At 44.9% G+C, this 13,522-nt stretch overlaps 1 protein-coding gene across 1 annotated transcript in view; it reads left to right on the top strand.

The window, feature by feature from the left end:
• The window catches only part of STEEP1 (STING1 ER exit protein 1), a 132,123-nt gene that overhangs the window by 101,195 nt on the left and 17,406 nt on the right, over positions 1-13,522 (top strand). The window contains exon 3 of the mRNA XM_078640147.1: positions 8,288-8,329. Coding sequence (XP_078496273.1) covers positions 8,288-8,329 — 42 coding nt within the window. The remainder of the gene's footprint in view (positions 1-8,287; positions 8,330-13,522) is intronic.

Below are 13,522 nucleotides of genomic sequence, written 5' to 3' on the forward strand. Positions count from 1 at the left end.
AAAAAATGGCGGAAAATACCTCACAGAAACCAACTGTACACAGGTAGGAGAGGTGGCAGTCGCAGTCGTGAAAATCACTGCAGCACAGCGAAAAAGAGCGCAGGAGTAATGTAGGCAAGTAGATTAAGAGGGAAACCAGTAATGACCAAAAAATAAAGGTAAATTATGAGGAGATAGCATTGGAAACATCCGTGCAGGCAGAGAAATGCGGATGCGCCGAAAACAAAATGGCGGCCGCGATGCTGTGGCGTAGCGCAGAAACGAAGACTTCAGAAAAAGGAGAATTGCCTTACTGGAAAGAGTCGTCTTTCAGGCATGGTGAGCAGCATGACTTCCGACAGCCGGAAATGTCAAAAAGTCCGGTCCGAAGAGAAAGTTGGAGTCCTAGAAGCCGCCTGATTCCTCACGTCCCGGCGGAGCTTCGGCAGAACGCGGCCATCTCCTGAGGCTCCTAAGCCACGCCCCCCGTTTCAAAACTGATTTAATAGTGCCCGTGACAGCCTTTCAAATCTACACATTCTGTAGAGCGAGAATGTTGCATCAACATTGTTAGTAACAGAATGCAACAGACCGCTTTCGTTCCTTCGTGTACTTGTCTTTTTAACTAACCTCCAATATGCAAATTCATTTTTCATCTCGCGACTTTCAAAGTAAAGACCACGAGTTTAGCAGGAAGATGGTATTTACGTCACTGTTTACAGCCCGATGCTATAGAAAGTACAAGTCCTGGTCAGGCTTATTCAAATGCAGTTGAAGCTAATTCGATTATCTGGAGTTTTTATGTGCATGCTCACGTTCAGAACGTTGGTAACCCAAACGTGCATGGCCTTTCATACTTCGTCTATGCTCATATTTATATACGCATGCATCCGTAATTGGTGAACTCGCTAAGTACTCAACCCTGTGTTGTGCAATGATTTGCAATTAAAAAAAGTAAAAAGCTTAGTAGAAATGCAAGATCACTTAGTAGACAATATCTTTTAAAATGGCTCCCAGTTTTTATTTTCTTAATATGCAGGTAGAAAACCATCTTGTTCTGTCTATGGAAGATTGAACACGGGAAAAAAATAGAAGTACTTAGTATTAAAGAGTCAGGCTGGTACCTACCGTATTTTCTGGCGTATAAGGCGACTGGGCGTATAAGACGACCCCCTACATTTCCTTGAAAATATAGGGTTTGGGCTATATTCGCTTGCTCATAAAATGACCCCGGCGTATAAGACGAACCCCGACTTTTGAAAAGATTTTCAAGGGTTAAAAAGTCGTCTTATACGCCAGAAAATACGGTATGCAGAATGTTATTTAAGTACAAAGTTCCGCAATAAAGCTTTAAACTATGCTAATATTTTTATCTGCGTGTATTGCACATGAGTGAGCCATAATATATGGCTTCTTACAGCCCCCAAACCGTTCAGGCATCCATGTGCACAGGTATCTTGAAGCCCTGACTAAATGACCGCATCTGACAGACTATTTAGAAGGTATTGGGCCATAAATAATGTAACCCCGCATCATGTCATCCACGAGCACCCGTAGACACTAATATATTTTTCAGATCTTGTATTTTCAGTGATATGACTACCGAAGGTCCCAATTTTATATTAAAAACTGAGTTTTGAACTATACCATTTCCCACTAAAAGGCAACATTTCTGTCCATGTGTTCCCATACCTGGCATGTTACCCAGTTTGGTGCTTACTTTCCCTCCATGTTAAAGAACAGTAGATATTTCAGCACCCAGGCTAATGTGCTGCATAGCTAAATACATATAAGGTCCCAAAGGCGAGACCAGTTGCATTGCAAATGGTTGTTGTGTTACTGGTCGCTTTTACAAAGATCCAGTAGCTACTAGATAGATAGTAGAATGTGGGAGCTGTAATTTGAAGGGTGTTCAGATAAAATGTGTATTTAATTTGAGGTGAAAATATAGCTAGAATAAAGTTCTCATTTAATTGCTTGCCCAGCAGTTTTTATATAATAATAAAACCTTTACACTAAGACATTCACAGACATTAAGAAAGCTTGATTTTTTCAAAGGAAGTTCTGGTAGAATGCAGTCTCCACAAGCCGAGTTTAATCATTTAGATGTCAGTCACTATCCAGTGTTTTTCACATCTGTTCTTGATCTTCAAACACTTTCTTTTGTGCTCTTTGTAATCCTTAAGCTCTGAAATGGCAGTTTAAGCCACTTGAAATATTACGTAATATGTTCTGTAATTTTGCTGTGTGTTGTAATAAGAGCTTGCAGAAGATTTACCTAAGGCGGTGGGCTGCCCATCTAATCACTTCTGTTGCACATTGTTGATAATTCAGTGGAGAAATTGTAACTAAAAAATTAATAGTTGGCTAGCATGTGCTTTTCTTCGGAAAGCTGTCTATTATTAGGGAAAGCATTTGTCACCGTATATTTAGGATTATTGCCACAATTCATTAGGTAACCTGTTCTTTTAATATTGGTTATTGAATGCAGCACTTTAATAAAATGCCGGGTTGTTTGCATACAAGGATCCGAGTTCCTTTACAATATTATTTCATGTGTATTATAGCTTTGAAACAGAATATGCCATTGAGTCAGTCTGTCCTGATTTCGGAGTTTGGGCTAGCTTTAACAAAATGTTTGTATGAGCTATTAGTCTGTATGCTTGCGTGTAGCGGTAGGTGGCATTGTTTGGCTCCACATCAGATCCGTCCCATCTCGAATGTGATGTTGGGGCCGTTATATCTGCGCAACCTTTGTGCAATTGTTTTAGCGTGCTTTCCGATGTGGATATGAGCTCCATTAAATCCTGTCCGCTTTTACCCGAATTCCTTTCCCTCAAATACATTTTCACAGTATGGAAGAGACGTATCCCGACCTAAAACTACAGGGTTCAAACTGTGCAGAACTGTCAGATGATGGTGACTGACACTCGCAGTTTCTGTCTCTGGTATCTCCGCTCCAAGCACAACTCTGCGTTATGCGATTGCTGTGCAAAGATGAACCATGGGGCGATCTATGACTGCAAAGCCAAACTTACAGACACGGAGCTCAGAAGGAACTTGAAAAAGACCAAATCCTTTCGGTCAAGGGAGTGGATGTGCTCTCGCTCCTGAAGCTAATCTTTTAAAAGATAGTCTTCAAAGTCAAGTCAAAGTCAAGTCAAGAAAATATCATAAAAACAAAGACCAAACATGTCTCTTTAGTCTCACCATTTAGAGTTGTACAACTCCCCTTGTACCTCCAGGTCGGAGTTGTTTCTCCAATCCTGAACAGATTGTGAGCCCCAACTTTCCAAGGCCATCAGAAATGCCACAACCGCTCCATGAGCTATGACTGTCTATCAACCAGATTTTTTTTGTACTTCTCCGGATCCCTCTTGATCACCTTCGGGCTGGCACCGTCCTCGAGTTACACTGTGGCCCTCCCGTATGAGCCTCAACACTGTCACAGGCATCACCAGGCATCGGAGAAGATAGTTTTATAGAACTCCCTGACTCATAGCTTAGATTTCCCCATGCAAATTTCCACTCCAGAAAGCCTAATTGTGCAGAATTACCACAAATGCGTTTCCGATTACCCCGCCTGATAGGGAGTCCAAACCCATGTTTTTGTTTGCTAGCCTTGCTGTTAGCTCAGTCAACAGCAGTTGCCTCCTGGGCATGTACTTGCACGCATAATGGAATAGAATGGAGGGCTTCTTTCCCGCTATCCCAGAGGACATTTACACAACCAAGCAAACGCTTATGAGATTGTGAGGACTCTAATACGAACTTCATATGTTAGGCTTAAACACTAGTGACTTTCTGTGTAGGGCAGTCTGGCAGAGTATTCTACTGGGGCTCCATGCTTGGATTTGCTCCACTGGCTTTTCCAACGATGTCCTGAAAGCCTAAATGGATATACCCTTTGATGGCTATAGGCTCTTTGGACAGAAGGCATTCTGACCGTGTAAAACTTAAAGAAGAGCACGGCTACTACACGCTCTCAAAGGGCCTCTTCTGCCGTTTCCCCATTAATTCCCCTCTTTCAAGAAATCTGAAGTGGATACTAATAGTTGCATCATCAGAACCTACCTCCGAAACCGCAAGCCTCTCGGTCCTTTCAAGGTAGAACATCATCCTGCCAGCATCCCGACCACCAGGAGCAACCATCTATCAAAACCCCAAACCCCATTCTTGCAGCTGCTGAAAAATCACTGTGTCAACTTCTGCAGCATACGATCGCTCCGTGAGAGGCACTTCTACCCTCATGGGCAGAGGAGCATTATATCCGACCAATGGTTGCTCCAGGTTGTGGAACACAGTTATTCCCTACCCTTCTTCATCCCTCAAATATGCCAGCCACTCCACAACACGTTCAGGCGGACCACTTGTCAATAGTCCGAGAAGAAGATCAAGCTCTCTTGGACAAGGGATCTATAGATGGTATGCCAGCTTCCGAGAGTACTGGCATCCGAGATTGGTATTGTCCGTAATTCCCATTGTTTGTTGGTGCTGAAGAAGGGCAGACTTCTTTGTCCTATCCTCATTCTTCACCTTCTGATCTTCTCCCTTTAGAAGGCTAACTTTAAAATGATCACCCTGACCTAAGTTCTTTGTGCCCTGATCCAGGAAACTGGATTGTGACGTTGGACTTACAGGACACCTATATTCACATCCCACACCCTACACCCCCAAAGGCATTACCTGTGGTCTCAGGTAGGCCAAAAGTGTCTTCAGTTCTCCATGCTCCCTTTTGACAATAGCAGTAAATCTCAGGTTATGGTATGGGTCGCTGCCCATCTGTGAAAGTAGGGAATACAATTCTTATACCCCAATGACTGGCTTATGAAAGTGGGCTCTCCTCAGGGAGTCCTAAACCACCTCCAGGTGACAGCCAATCTGTTGACATAATTTGGCTTTTCCATCTGTGTGCCAAAAGTAACACCTGTCTCTTTTACAATGGCTCCCATTGAGCACAGCCATCCTTGATATTGCATTTCTTCTAAGTATGTCCACTGCTCCAATGAGCCCAAGACATTTGGGCTATGATCCTGATATTTCAATCCTTGTCATGGGTCTCAGTGAGAGCTGTTCTGAAGCTAAATTGCCTCCTGCATTTTGCTTGTGGGACATGCCAGGTGACGCTTGTGGGCCATGCAGAGGAATATGAAGTCTCAGTGGGCTCAGAACCAAAGGAACCTGTCGGATTCCTTCCAGGTAGGCTGCTAGGCCTTTGTTAATCTTAAAAAAAAAATAATAATGAAAAATTGACTAAAAGCTAAAAAAAAATGCCCTTCCCCGCTTGCTGTACCAACTGCAAAACCACCTATTCCCAATACCGCCGCAATGGTTCCGACTTGTTAACTCGGCACTCGGTCGATTTTTGTGGGCCGGTGGGGCGTCACGGGTAGCTCTGCGGACCTGCTTTCTTTCCACGTACTGTGGGGGACTGGCGACCTCGGATATTTTGTCGTATTACCAAGCATCACACCTGGTAGTCCTGAATGACTGGTGGTACGGTGGCGGAGAGGACCCGGCATATGCCCTAGAAAGGTACCTAATGGAACCAGACTCCCTACACACGGTCTTATACTCGGCGCAGCTGCGAAAGAGATTGCCTAGGGTGACACAAGTAGTATTTCAGATATGGCGACAATCACTGCGTCGTATGGGATGGTGGGGAAAGCTGACGGGGGAGACCCCACTCTGGCACAACGGGCAACTACCGGCCCTGATGTCCCTTCCGGGATTTGGGGGCTGGGATTTGATAGGAATCTTGACATTGGGCCAGGTCCTAAAGGGCACTACACTTAAATCCTTTCAAGACCTTAGCACAGAATTTGACATGCCCCGCACGCAGTTCTTTCGATACTTACAGTTTAGGCACGCTCTGGCACCTGCACTTGTGGGTTTAGATACGCTACCTGAATTCAGCCCGCTAGAGGCAAAGGTATTTATGGGGGATCTAGAAGACAAAAAGATATCCAAAATATACCAAACGTTAGTGACACACTGTTCATCGGATTTACAGCCCCTGAGAGACCGCTGGGTGCAGGATGTGGGTGAGTTGGAGGAGGAGGACTGGCGGGAGGCTCTCGAGTCCCCCAGGGGGGCGGCGATAGCTGTCCGCCTACGCCTAATACAATTCAAATACCTGCACCGTGCTTATTATACCAGAGAGAGATTGTGGAAGGCTGGTCTGATTGAGTCCCCGGCGTGCTTGCGGTGTGGCCATGAAATGGGCACCCTCTTACATACAGTGTGGGAATGTAGTGGCCTGGCGAGATTTTGGACTGGTGTGTGGGACTGGCTGTCAGAGGTGCTGGGATGGGACCTTCCCCGTACGGCAAAATTGGGCCTGCTTCATGTGCTAGAAGGGGTAGGCGGTAACGTCTACAAGCGGCACTTGCTGCTGCTGGGTCCAACGCTAGCCAAACGAGATATAGCGCAGGCCTGGAAGGATCCCGGGGCCCCCAAGGTGATCGGGTGGAAAAAAGGACTGGACTTTTGCATGGGACTGGAGCGGCCGGTGTTTGAGGCCAGAGGCTGCCCCACCAAAACACTATAAAATATGGAAAAGGTGGGCAGACTAGAGGGGATTGTGGCTGGAGCCTCCACCACCGCCAAATGGGCGAGGATGGGCAGTTGTAATGGGCTTGTTGAGACAAGGTTACATATACGGACATTTGTGTACTTACTCTAAACAGTATTGAAGAGTCATTGTGTTGCAGGAGGGGGGGGAGGGGAGGGGGGGTAGATGGGGTGTGGGGTGGAGGGTGGAGGGTGGAGGGTATGACAGTTAAATGAATCGCACATTATGAAGCATAATTGTTGTCACAGCCCCTCCGGGGATCGGAGCACTGTGTATGTTTGTGTCTCAGCGATTTAAATAAAAACAGTTTTGAAAAAAAAGCTACAAAAATAAACATTTTTGATGAAGTAGTATACAAGCATACAAGGGAAGTATACAAGGGAATAATGTCATCGGTAACGGTCAAGTTAACTAATGATTGAAGTATGTTGCCCCACTTCCTTATGCTGTAGGGGGCGGAAGAAACATTTGAATGACGTAGAAAAAGACCAACGGATGAAGAGGATTAGTAGGGAGCCACTATAAGTAAGTTTGTTATGCATATCATCTAGTAAAATCAAAAGATCTTCGCTAACACCAGACAAAAAGGCAATCCGCTGAGAAGTTCCTAATACCCACAGGAGAGTAGGGAGGTGAACACTTGAGTACATTCTCCTATTTCCAAAATCTTTACATACAAGATAATTGAGTATATAGAACTACAGACCTGCTTGTCCTGTGTCAACAAGGGAACTGTTGTACTGGGTCAAACAAAAGCTACTTAAGAGATAGTCTCGCCTACAACCTATCATGGCATGGTTTATATGCAGCCTCTCGCACTGCTATAGTGCAGTTCCACTCCAGCTGACTCAACCGATCAACAAAAACTTGGGAGTTCTTCTATAATTTTTCAGGGCAGTTTCATTGGTCCAGTTAAATTCTCAAGTATACCCTTCCTTTATTAAAGGGTACCCATGGTATTGATTATCTCCTTTTATTTCAAATGTTTTTTTTTTATTAAACGCAGAAGCAATAACGAATCATGAGAATTTATATTTAATTTTAAGTGGCTCAATTACATCTATAATCCATTTAATCATCCTTTTTAACACTACTTATCTTACCACTTTTGTAACTAGATGACAAAAAAAATCATGTTCGAACAGAAGGTAACCTCTCCTTCACATTCACACAGAGAAAATAAGTATAAAGTTAATTGAACTGTAAACTTAATTGTTCTTTCTTTAGCAATTAACTCTACACAATCTTCCTTTACATCTACATAATCTTTCATGCTTTGTAGGTTATGGAGGGGCAAGTAAAACAAAAGTGCAGACTTCTGTCGCCCGTGGAGTGCAGGATTCACTAACTCTCAGGATTGTCTGTAAGCAGTGATTGATGAATCAAATCCACAATTTTGATTTCCATCAAGACATTAAGGTTTCCTATTCTCTAAAGAAATACTTGTAAAGTGGCGCTGTCCAGCTGATTGTCGGAACTAGTTTCCGCTTCACGCCCAAACCTTTCTGCTAATGCCTTACTTTGTAGCGGAAGCTTGTTCATCACCTTCATTTTTTAGCTACGACCATCCTGTTGCCGTACCGATCAGGGCCCTTGTCTCTGCTTTGTACAATCTACTCTTGACAGTTGATGGTGAGTCCATCTCTCCTTGTACTGCTTGACTGGTCCACTTACGAAATGTTTGCTTTTATCGTTGGCTAATGCCGCCAATCACCTTCTTTTTTTTTTTTCCAGGCCAGATGGCATCGAGCGACAGTACAGGAAGAAGTGTGGCAAGTAAGTGGCTGTTCACAAATTAGTGTGGCTTCAACGCAGCTGTAATGTGCAGTGTGTCTTTCTTTGCATTTGAACTCCAGTATATTCTTTGCCTATGGCACACTCATAATGTTTCCCAGCAAGAGTTTTCACATCTTTTCCAATGTTTCTAGTGCAGATCGATGTTTCTCCAATGTCTGGACAGTTGCTGCATGTGTGAATGGTAAAGAAGCTTAGTGACCAGCCATGGCGCACCTGCTAACATGGCCTATGTTCTCTGCCTGCTATAAAATATAACCTGCCTAAAATCAGGGATGTGGAATTCCTATAGCCCGACGGCTGGTACTTATTTTCTGGGGTCAAAGGCAACCGGTTTTTGTGTGTATTTTGTCCAAGTTGGCCAAGCCCCCTGCAGCACAAACCCTTTGGCTGCCAGTTTACAGTACCACATTATAAATCAGGGAAAGGCAGTGTCTGAAGTTAAGGTAATATTTATGTCCATGTATTCATGCTATTCAAACTTGTATTCATGGTTCATTAATGCAAAACCTTTATTATTAGGTTGAGCGCTCTAAGTAAATGTTGTAAGCTCAGACTGCACTACTAACAGTGAAACCAATATAAAAACATGTACGCTTGTTTAGATATGAGGCTATGTATACTGCTCCCAGAATGCTCTCTGATTAGATGCAGACATTTCCAGAAGCTTGAAATTAAGACTGCATCAGAGCGCTTTACATTTAGGATCGTTGCGTTAAAAGTAACAGCAGATACAATAGCAGGAGCGAGGGGAGGAAGGAGTAATAGCGGGGAGACAAGGAGGAACTGTGCCCAATGTCCGGCTGGGTAGGTGACGGTCAAGGGGGAAACCAGGGCCAATCTCCTCATTAGCTGTCTAGCAGCTCCACCGGGCGTCAGCCATGTTGCTCAGGTCTCAGCGTTCAGGAAAACCAGTTTTTAGTTTGATTTGAGAAGGTTGTATAGCACTGGCTAGACCCGGAGGTATCTGAGCGCTTAACCAGTTGATCGTTGCATTACAAGGTACATCTAAAAAGGTTTATATAGCGCTGGCTAGACCCGGAGGGATCAGAGCACTATACCAGAATAACATTGCGTTACAAATTACATCAGTTACAATAACGTAGTAAGGTACAGTAAACCAACAAGGAGGTTGAGCGAATTTGTAGGAAAGGAGGGGAGGAAGGAGCCATAGCAGGGAGACGAGGAAGTCTCCCTGCTTGCTCAGGTCTAAACGTTTGGGAAAAACAGTTTTGAATTGATACATAGGCTACGAGGATAGAGGTAACAGAAGGAGGCGGGGAGGGAGTAAAAACAGACCGGAGAAGGAGCTTGGGCTACCATATAGGCCGATGGGGGATGTGATTAAGGTCTGGTCGGAGTCCGGTGGTAGGAAAAACTGTGGCAGCCATCTTGGGGTCAGGCCAGGGATTCTGACCTTGGAGTTAGAAACAGCCGGTACCCATTTTAGTCTTTCACTCGAGGAGGGCCTCGAGCGGGGACACGCCTGCATCTGGAAGAGTAGCGCCGGGATTAGGGTTGTGAAAGAGCTTCTAGCCGCCATGTTAAGCTCAGGCAAGTCCCTAGAATGCCACCGATACCCAGGAGCAATCCGATCTCTTCAAGTGCAGATGCGCCCACCCCGCCACCATTCGAATCAACGTGGGCCGATTTAAAGCCCCCCCACTCACCGGTCATTTGGAGTGTGACGTGTCTCATGGTGGGCCGCCGCCGCAGTGCTTCACAGTCCGGTCTCAGTACACTCAGGCCGCCTTGCCACTGTTTATACACCTATTACACCAAGGCTGATCTCATCAGGAAAATCAAGCGATCCACTTCGTCTTACACGGCTGCCACTTTAGAGTCGGGCACCGTACAGCTGCAGGACATTAGGAATCTGCGGTCGGCCCCGTTATCAATTGCTCCTCAAAAACTGATAGCACTGGCTCCTCATGCTTGCGTATCGCCGCGCTGGTAGAACACCTTAACGCAGAGTCGGAAAGATAATCTCCGCAGTGCTCGTGGAGCCGCCATTTTAGGTACAGGCATCATACAGTAAAACGATCACCACAAAGCATCGAATATTAGCTGTAACAGTGCATATAACACATCAAGGGTGAGTCCGGTCGATGTCTCGCAGATCGAATGATTGATAAAGCAATCTGAGTTGTTAATGGGCCATTAATAAGCTCCGTAAACAAATTGGCCAAAATCCGCCATTTTGATTAATCAGATCAAGCAAGCGGCAAAGTTACCGATGTTAAAGCTGCTTAATTCTCACATATTAGTTACTGACACGGACACCACTGGGAGCAGCGCACCCTCCGGAACCGAAGTCTGGTGTTCTGGTGTGCGGTCGATCCCATAATCTCCGGAAATCGTGGATTGCCTCTCCGTGCATGGCAGCGAGACGGGATCAGGCAGCCATCGGCTCTGCCGACCGTCCTTTTGGTTTTGTCATTGAGTGACTTGTTTTGGCATGGCTTTTGTAAAACCTTATTTGTGTGGGAGCTGCCTCACCATTATAACAATCATTGGCAAAAGCAAACAAATGTTTCTCTCAAAAGCACACATTGCTACAGCAGTTCCTGGCACTGAACAAAACAAATGTGTGTCGATATGCTCCTTATGAAGGAACAGAACGCTGTCACTCACAATGCAGCTATCCGAGAGAGACAGAGAGAGAGACAGAATTTTAATAAACACAAAAGTTCATGGTTAACGCCAGACCTAAATAGGGGCCCAAATATTAAATAAAGTCTCAAACGTGCCACATGTCCTTGCCTTAAGTATAGATGTACGACTTATTTGAATTCACAAGACTTTACACAAGTAGGCAAAGAAATAGTACTCCTAGAAAAGATTTGTGAACTGCATTTCAGCATGAGCAAATATTCAGGTGTAGATTTTCTCAAGCGAAAATCTGAGTGTTTGCAAGTTCACAAGCAAGACATCTTACAAAGGCTGGATCAACTGGATCACCCATCACAGAGGACCGGTCAACAGAACTCTCCCTGGAAACCGGCATCCAGAAGGATGTGGAACTCTCTCGACACGTACCTAGACTCTTACGAACCTACATGAACATAAGATTTACCTGCGATACATAAACCTGGTACCCCCCTAGGGTAGCACCACCGAGACAATTGCACTTAACTGGTTTCAACCAGTGTCGCCTCCTCTGAGCCGCAAGGGGGGGGGGGGGGGGGGAGTCCTACCAACACCGGTCTGCATGTGTGCCAACATCCCCACAGAATGTCAGATGTAATTGATCATGAATGTAACTCTCCTTGCCTGTCTCCCACCTCCTCTTTCCCCTTTCCTCTTTCTTTTTCTGACTGCCTTTCTTTTCTCTAATTATCGATTTGGGGGGTTAGCTAAACAAACATGAAACAATGTCTCAAGGCACTGATGTATAAACTACACCTGGACAAACTATGCTGATCCTGTAACAGAATTGCTAATGTGTTCTTGTATAAAAAATAAAGAACTATAAACAACAAGAGAGAGAGGGTTACTAGGAAGTCTAAAGGAAGCACTCTTAGTCCCCCTATGCAATACAGTCAAATAACAACGAAAGCTAAGGGCACTCTTTTGTTGTTTTTTGACTAAAAAATAAATAAAACGTGTTGAAATAAAAAAAAAAGTTCACCTTCCCTCCAACCACTTTTTTCCAAACCCTTGAAACAGTTTTATGTCTGCCATTGTCAGGAGCAAATTTCCAGCCTTTCTCAGTATGGGAAAAGATTGGAAAAGAGTTGATGAAACCCTTAAAACATGCAAGTTAGTAGGTTTGCTCAAACTCAAAAGGGCATTTCAACCCTGGAACTGTTGCCTACCATTACCTTTATCCCCAGTGTGTAGATCTGCAGAAACGTGGCAACATAAGGGAGTTGCTAGTATTCAAACCCTGCTATGAAAGAAGCCCTGGCATAATCAGAGAAGCTATTTCAGAGCTCTTATATATATTATATATATATATATAATGAGATAGCTGCCATCATTTGTCACCCTATTACATGGTGCAAAAGTGACAAGTGGATTATGTTACAGGACAAGTAGTTTTATAAAGCAACTTGCCCCTGTGAGAAGTTGGCATGGTATATGCTGTCCACTAATTAAAGTGGGCACCTTGCACCAGTCCAAACGCCCCTTATTGATGATTAGGTTAAAGACAACCTTTATTGAAAGCTATCCTAGTGGTAGCTATGGAGAGCAACCTTCAGGCTAAGTCTCAAAGGAATGTAAGCAGCTTGTTTAACCAGATAGTAACCTCCTGAATGACCAAATGAAAGGAGAACCCCACATGTGTGATTATAAAAATATGTATTTATTACTAAACACTCTCTACTAATTTCTTTGAGATTAGAGCACAATATACTTAATATTAAATCACTAGAACGACATTAAATAGCAAAATACACAGCGGGCTCAAGGGGTAGACCGAACCATATACTAAGAAAGTGGTATAACAACCACGACTTGACTAGACACAGGGCCTAGAGCATGTAGAATCGCTGGGACCCCAAGGAACTACCCAAGGTAGTGACCCAGGGGGCCCACGGAGGATGTGTGCAGTGTGAGAACACAGGCGCGAGCTCCGTACAACTCTATGGGAAAGTCACAATTGGAATTTTAAAGATTAAGGACACTTAGGAGAGGACTTTGAGCAAACCCTTTCAAACATAGAGGGCTCGAAGGCCAGCACCCATGTGAGCACCGGAGTACTCGTGTTACCTAACCCAGGGAAGCTGGGTGCATAGGTGTCAAATGGTGTCGGGAATCTTTGTCGTTTTCAATGGCGTGATGTGGAAAAGTGCTGCTGCCGTGAAGAGGAAAAGTGTCCGGTGTGATCCAAACCTGGAACGGAGCTGAGAAGAACAGAGGGGACAGAGTCTGGGTCACTTGTCAGTGACCAGGGGCACGATAGACTAATGCCCACCGATGTCGGGTGTTTCAGGTGAGAAGAGGTGAAGCTTGACTCTGCAGCCACGGGGACCAGGAGACGTCTAGGACTACCAAAGTCCGGAGGTGAGCTGTAATACGAAGGATGTAGAGTGCTGGGAGGGGGAAAGCGGGGGGAGGGGGAGAGGGGGGGGGAGAGGGAGGGGGAGAGGAAGGGGGGGAGAGGGAGGGGGGATAGGGAGGGATCAGTGTCCGGATGAAACACCAATAAGCCTTGGCAACTGTAACCCA

This window comes from Lissotriton helveticus, chromosome 4_2, assembly GCF_964261635.1.
Source record: "Lissotriton helveticus chromosome 4_2, aLisHel1.1, whole genome shotgun sequence".
NCBI lineage: Eukaryota > Metazoa > Chordata > Amphibia > Caudata > Salamandridae > Lissotriton > Lissotriton helveticus.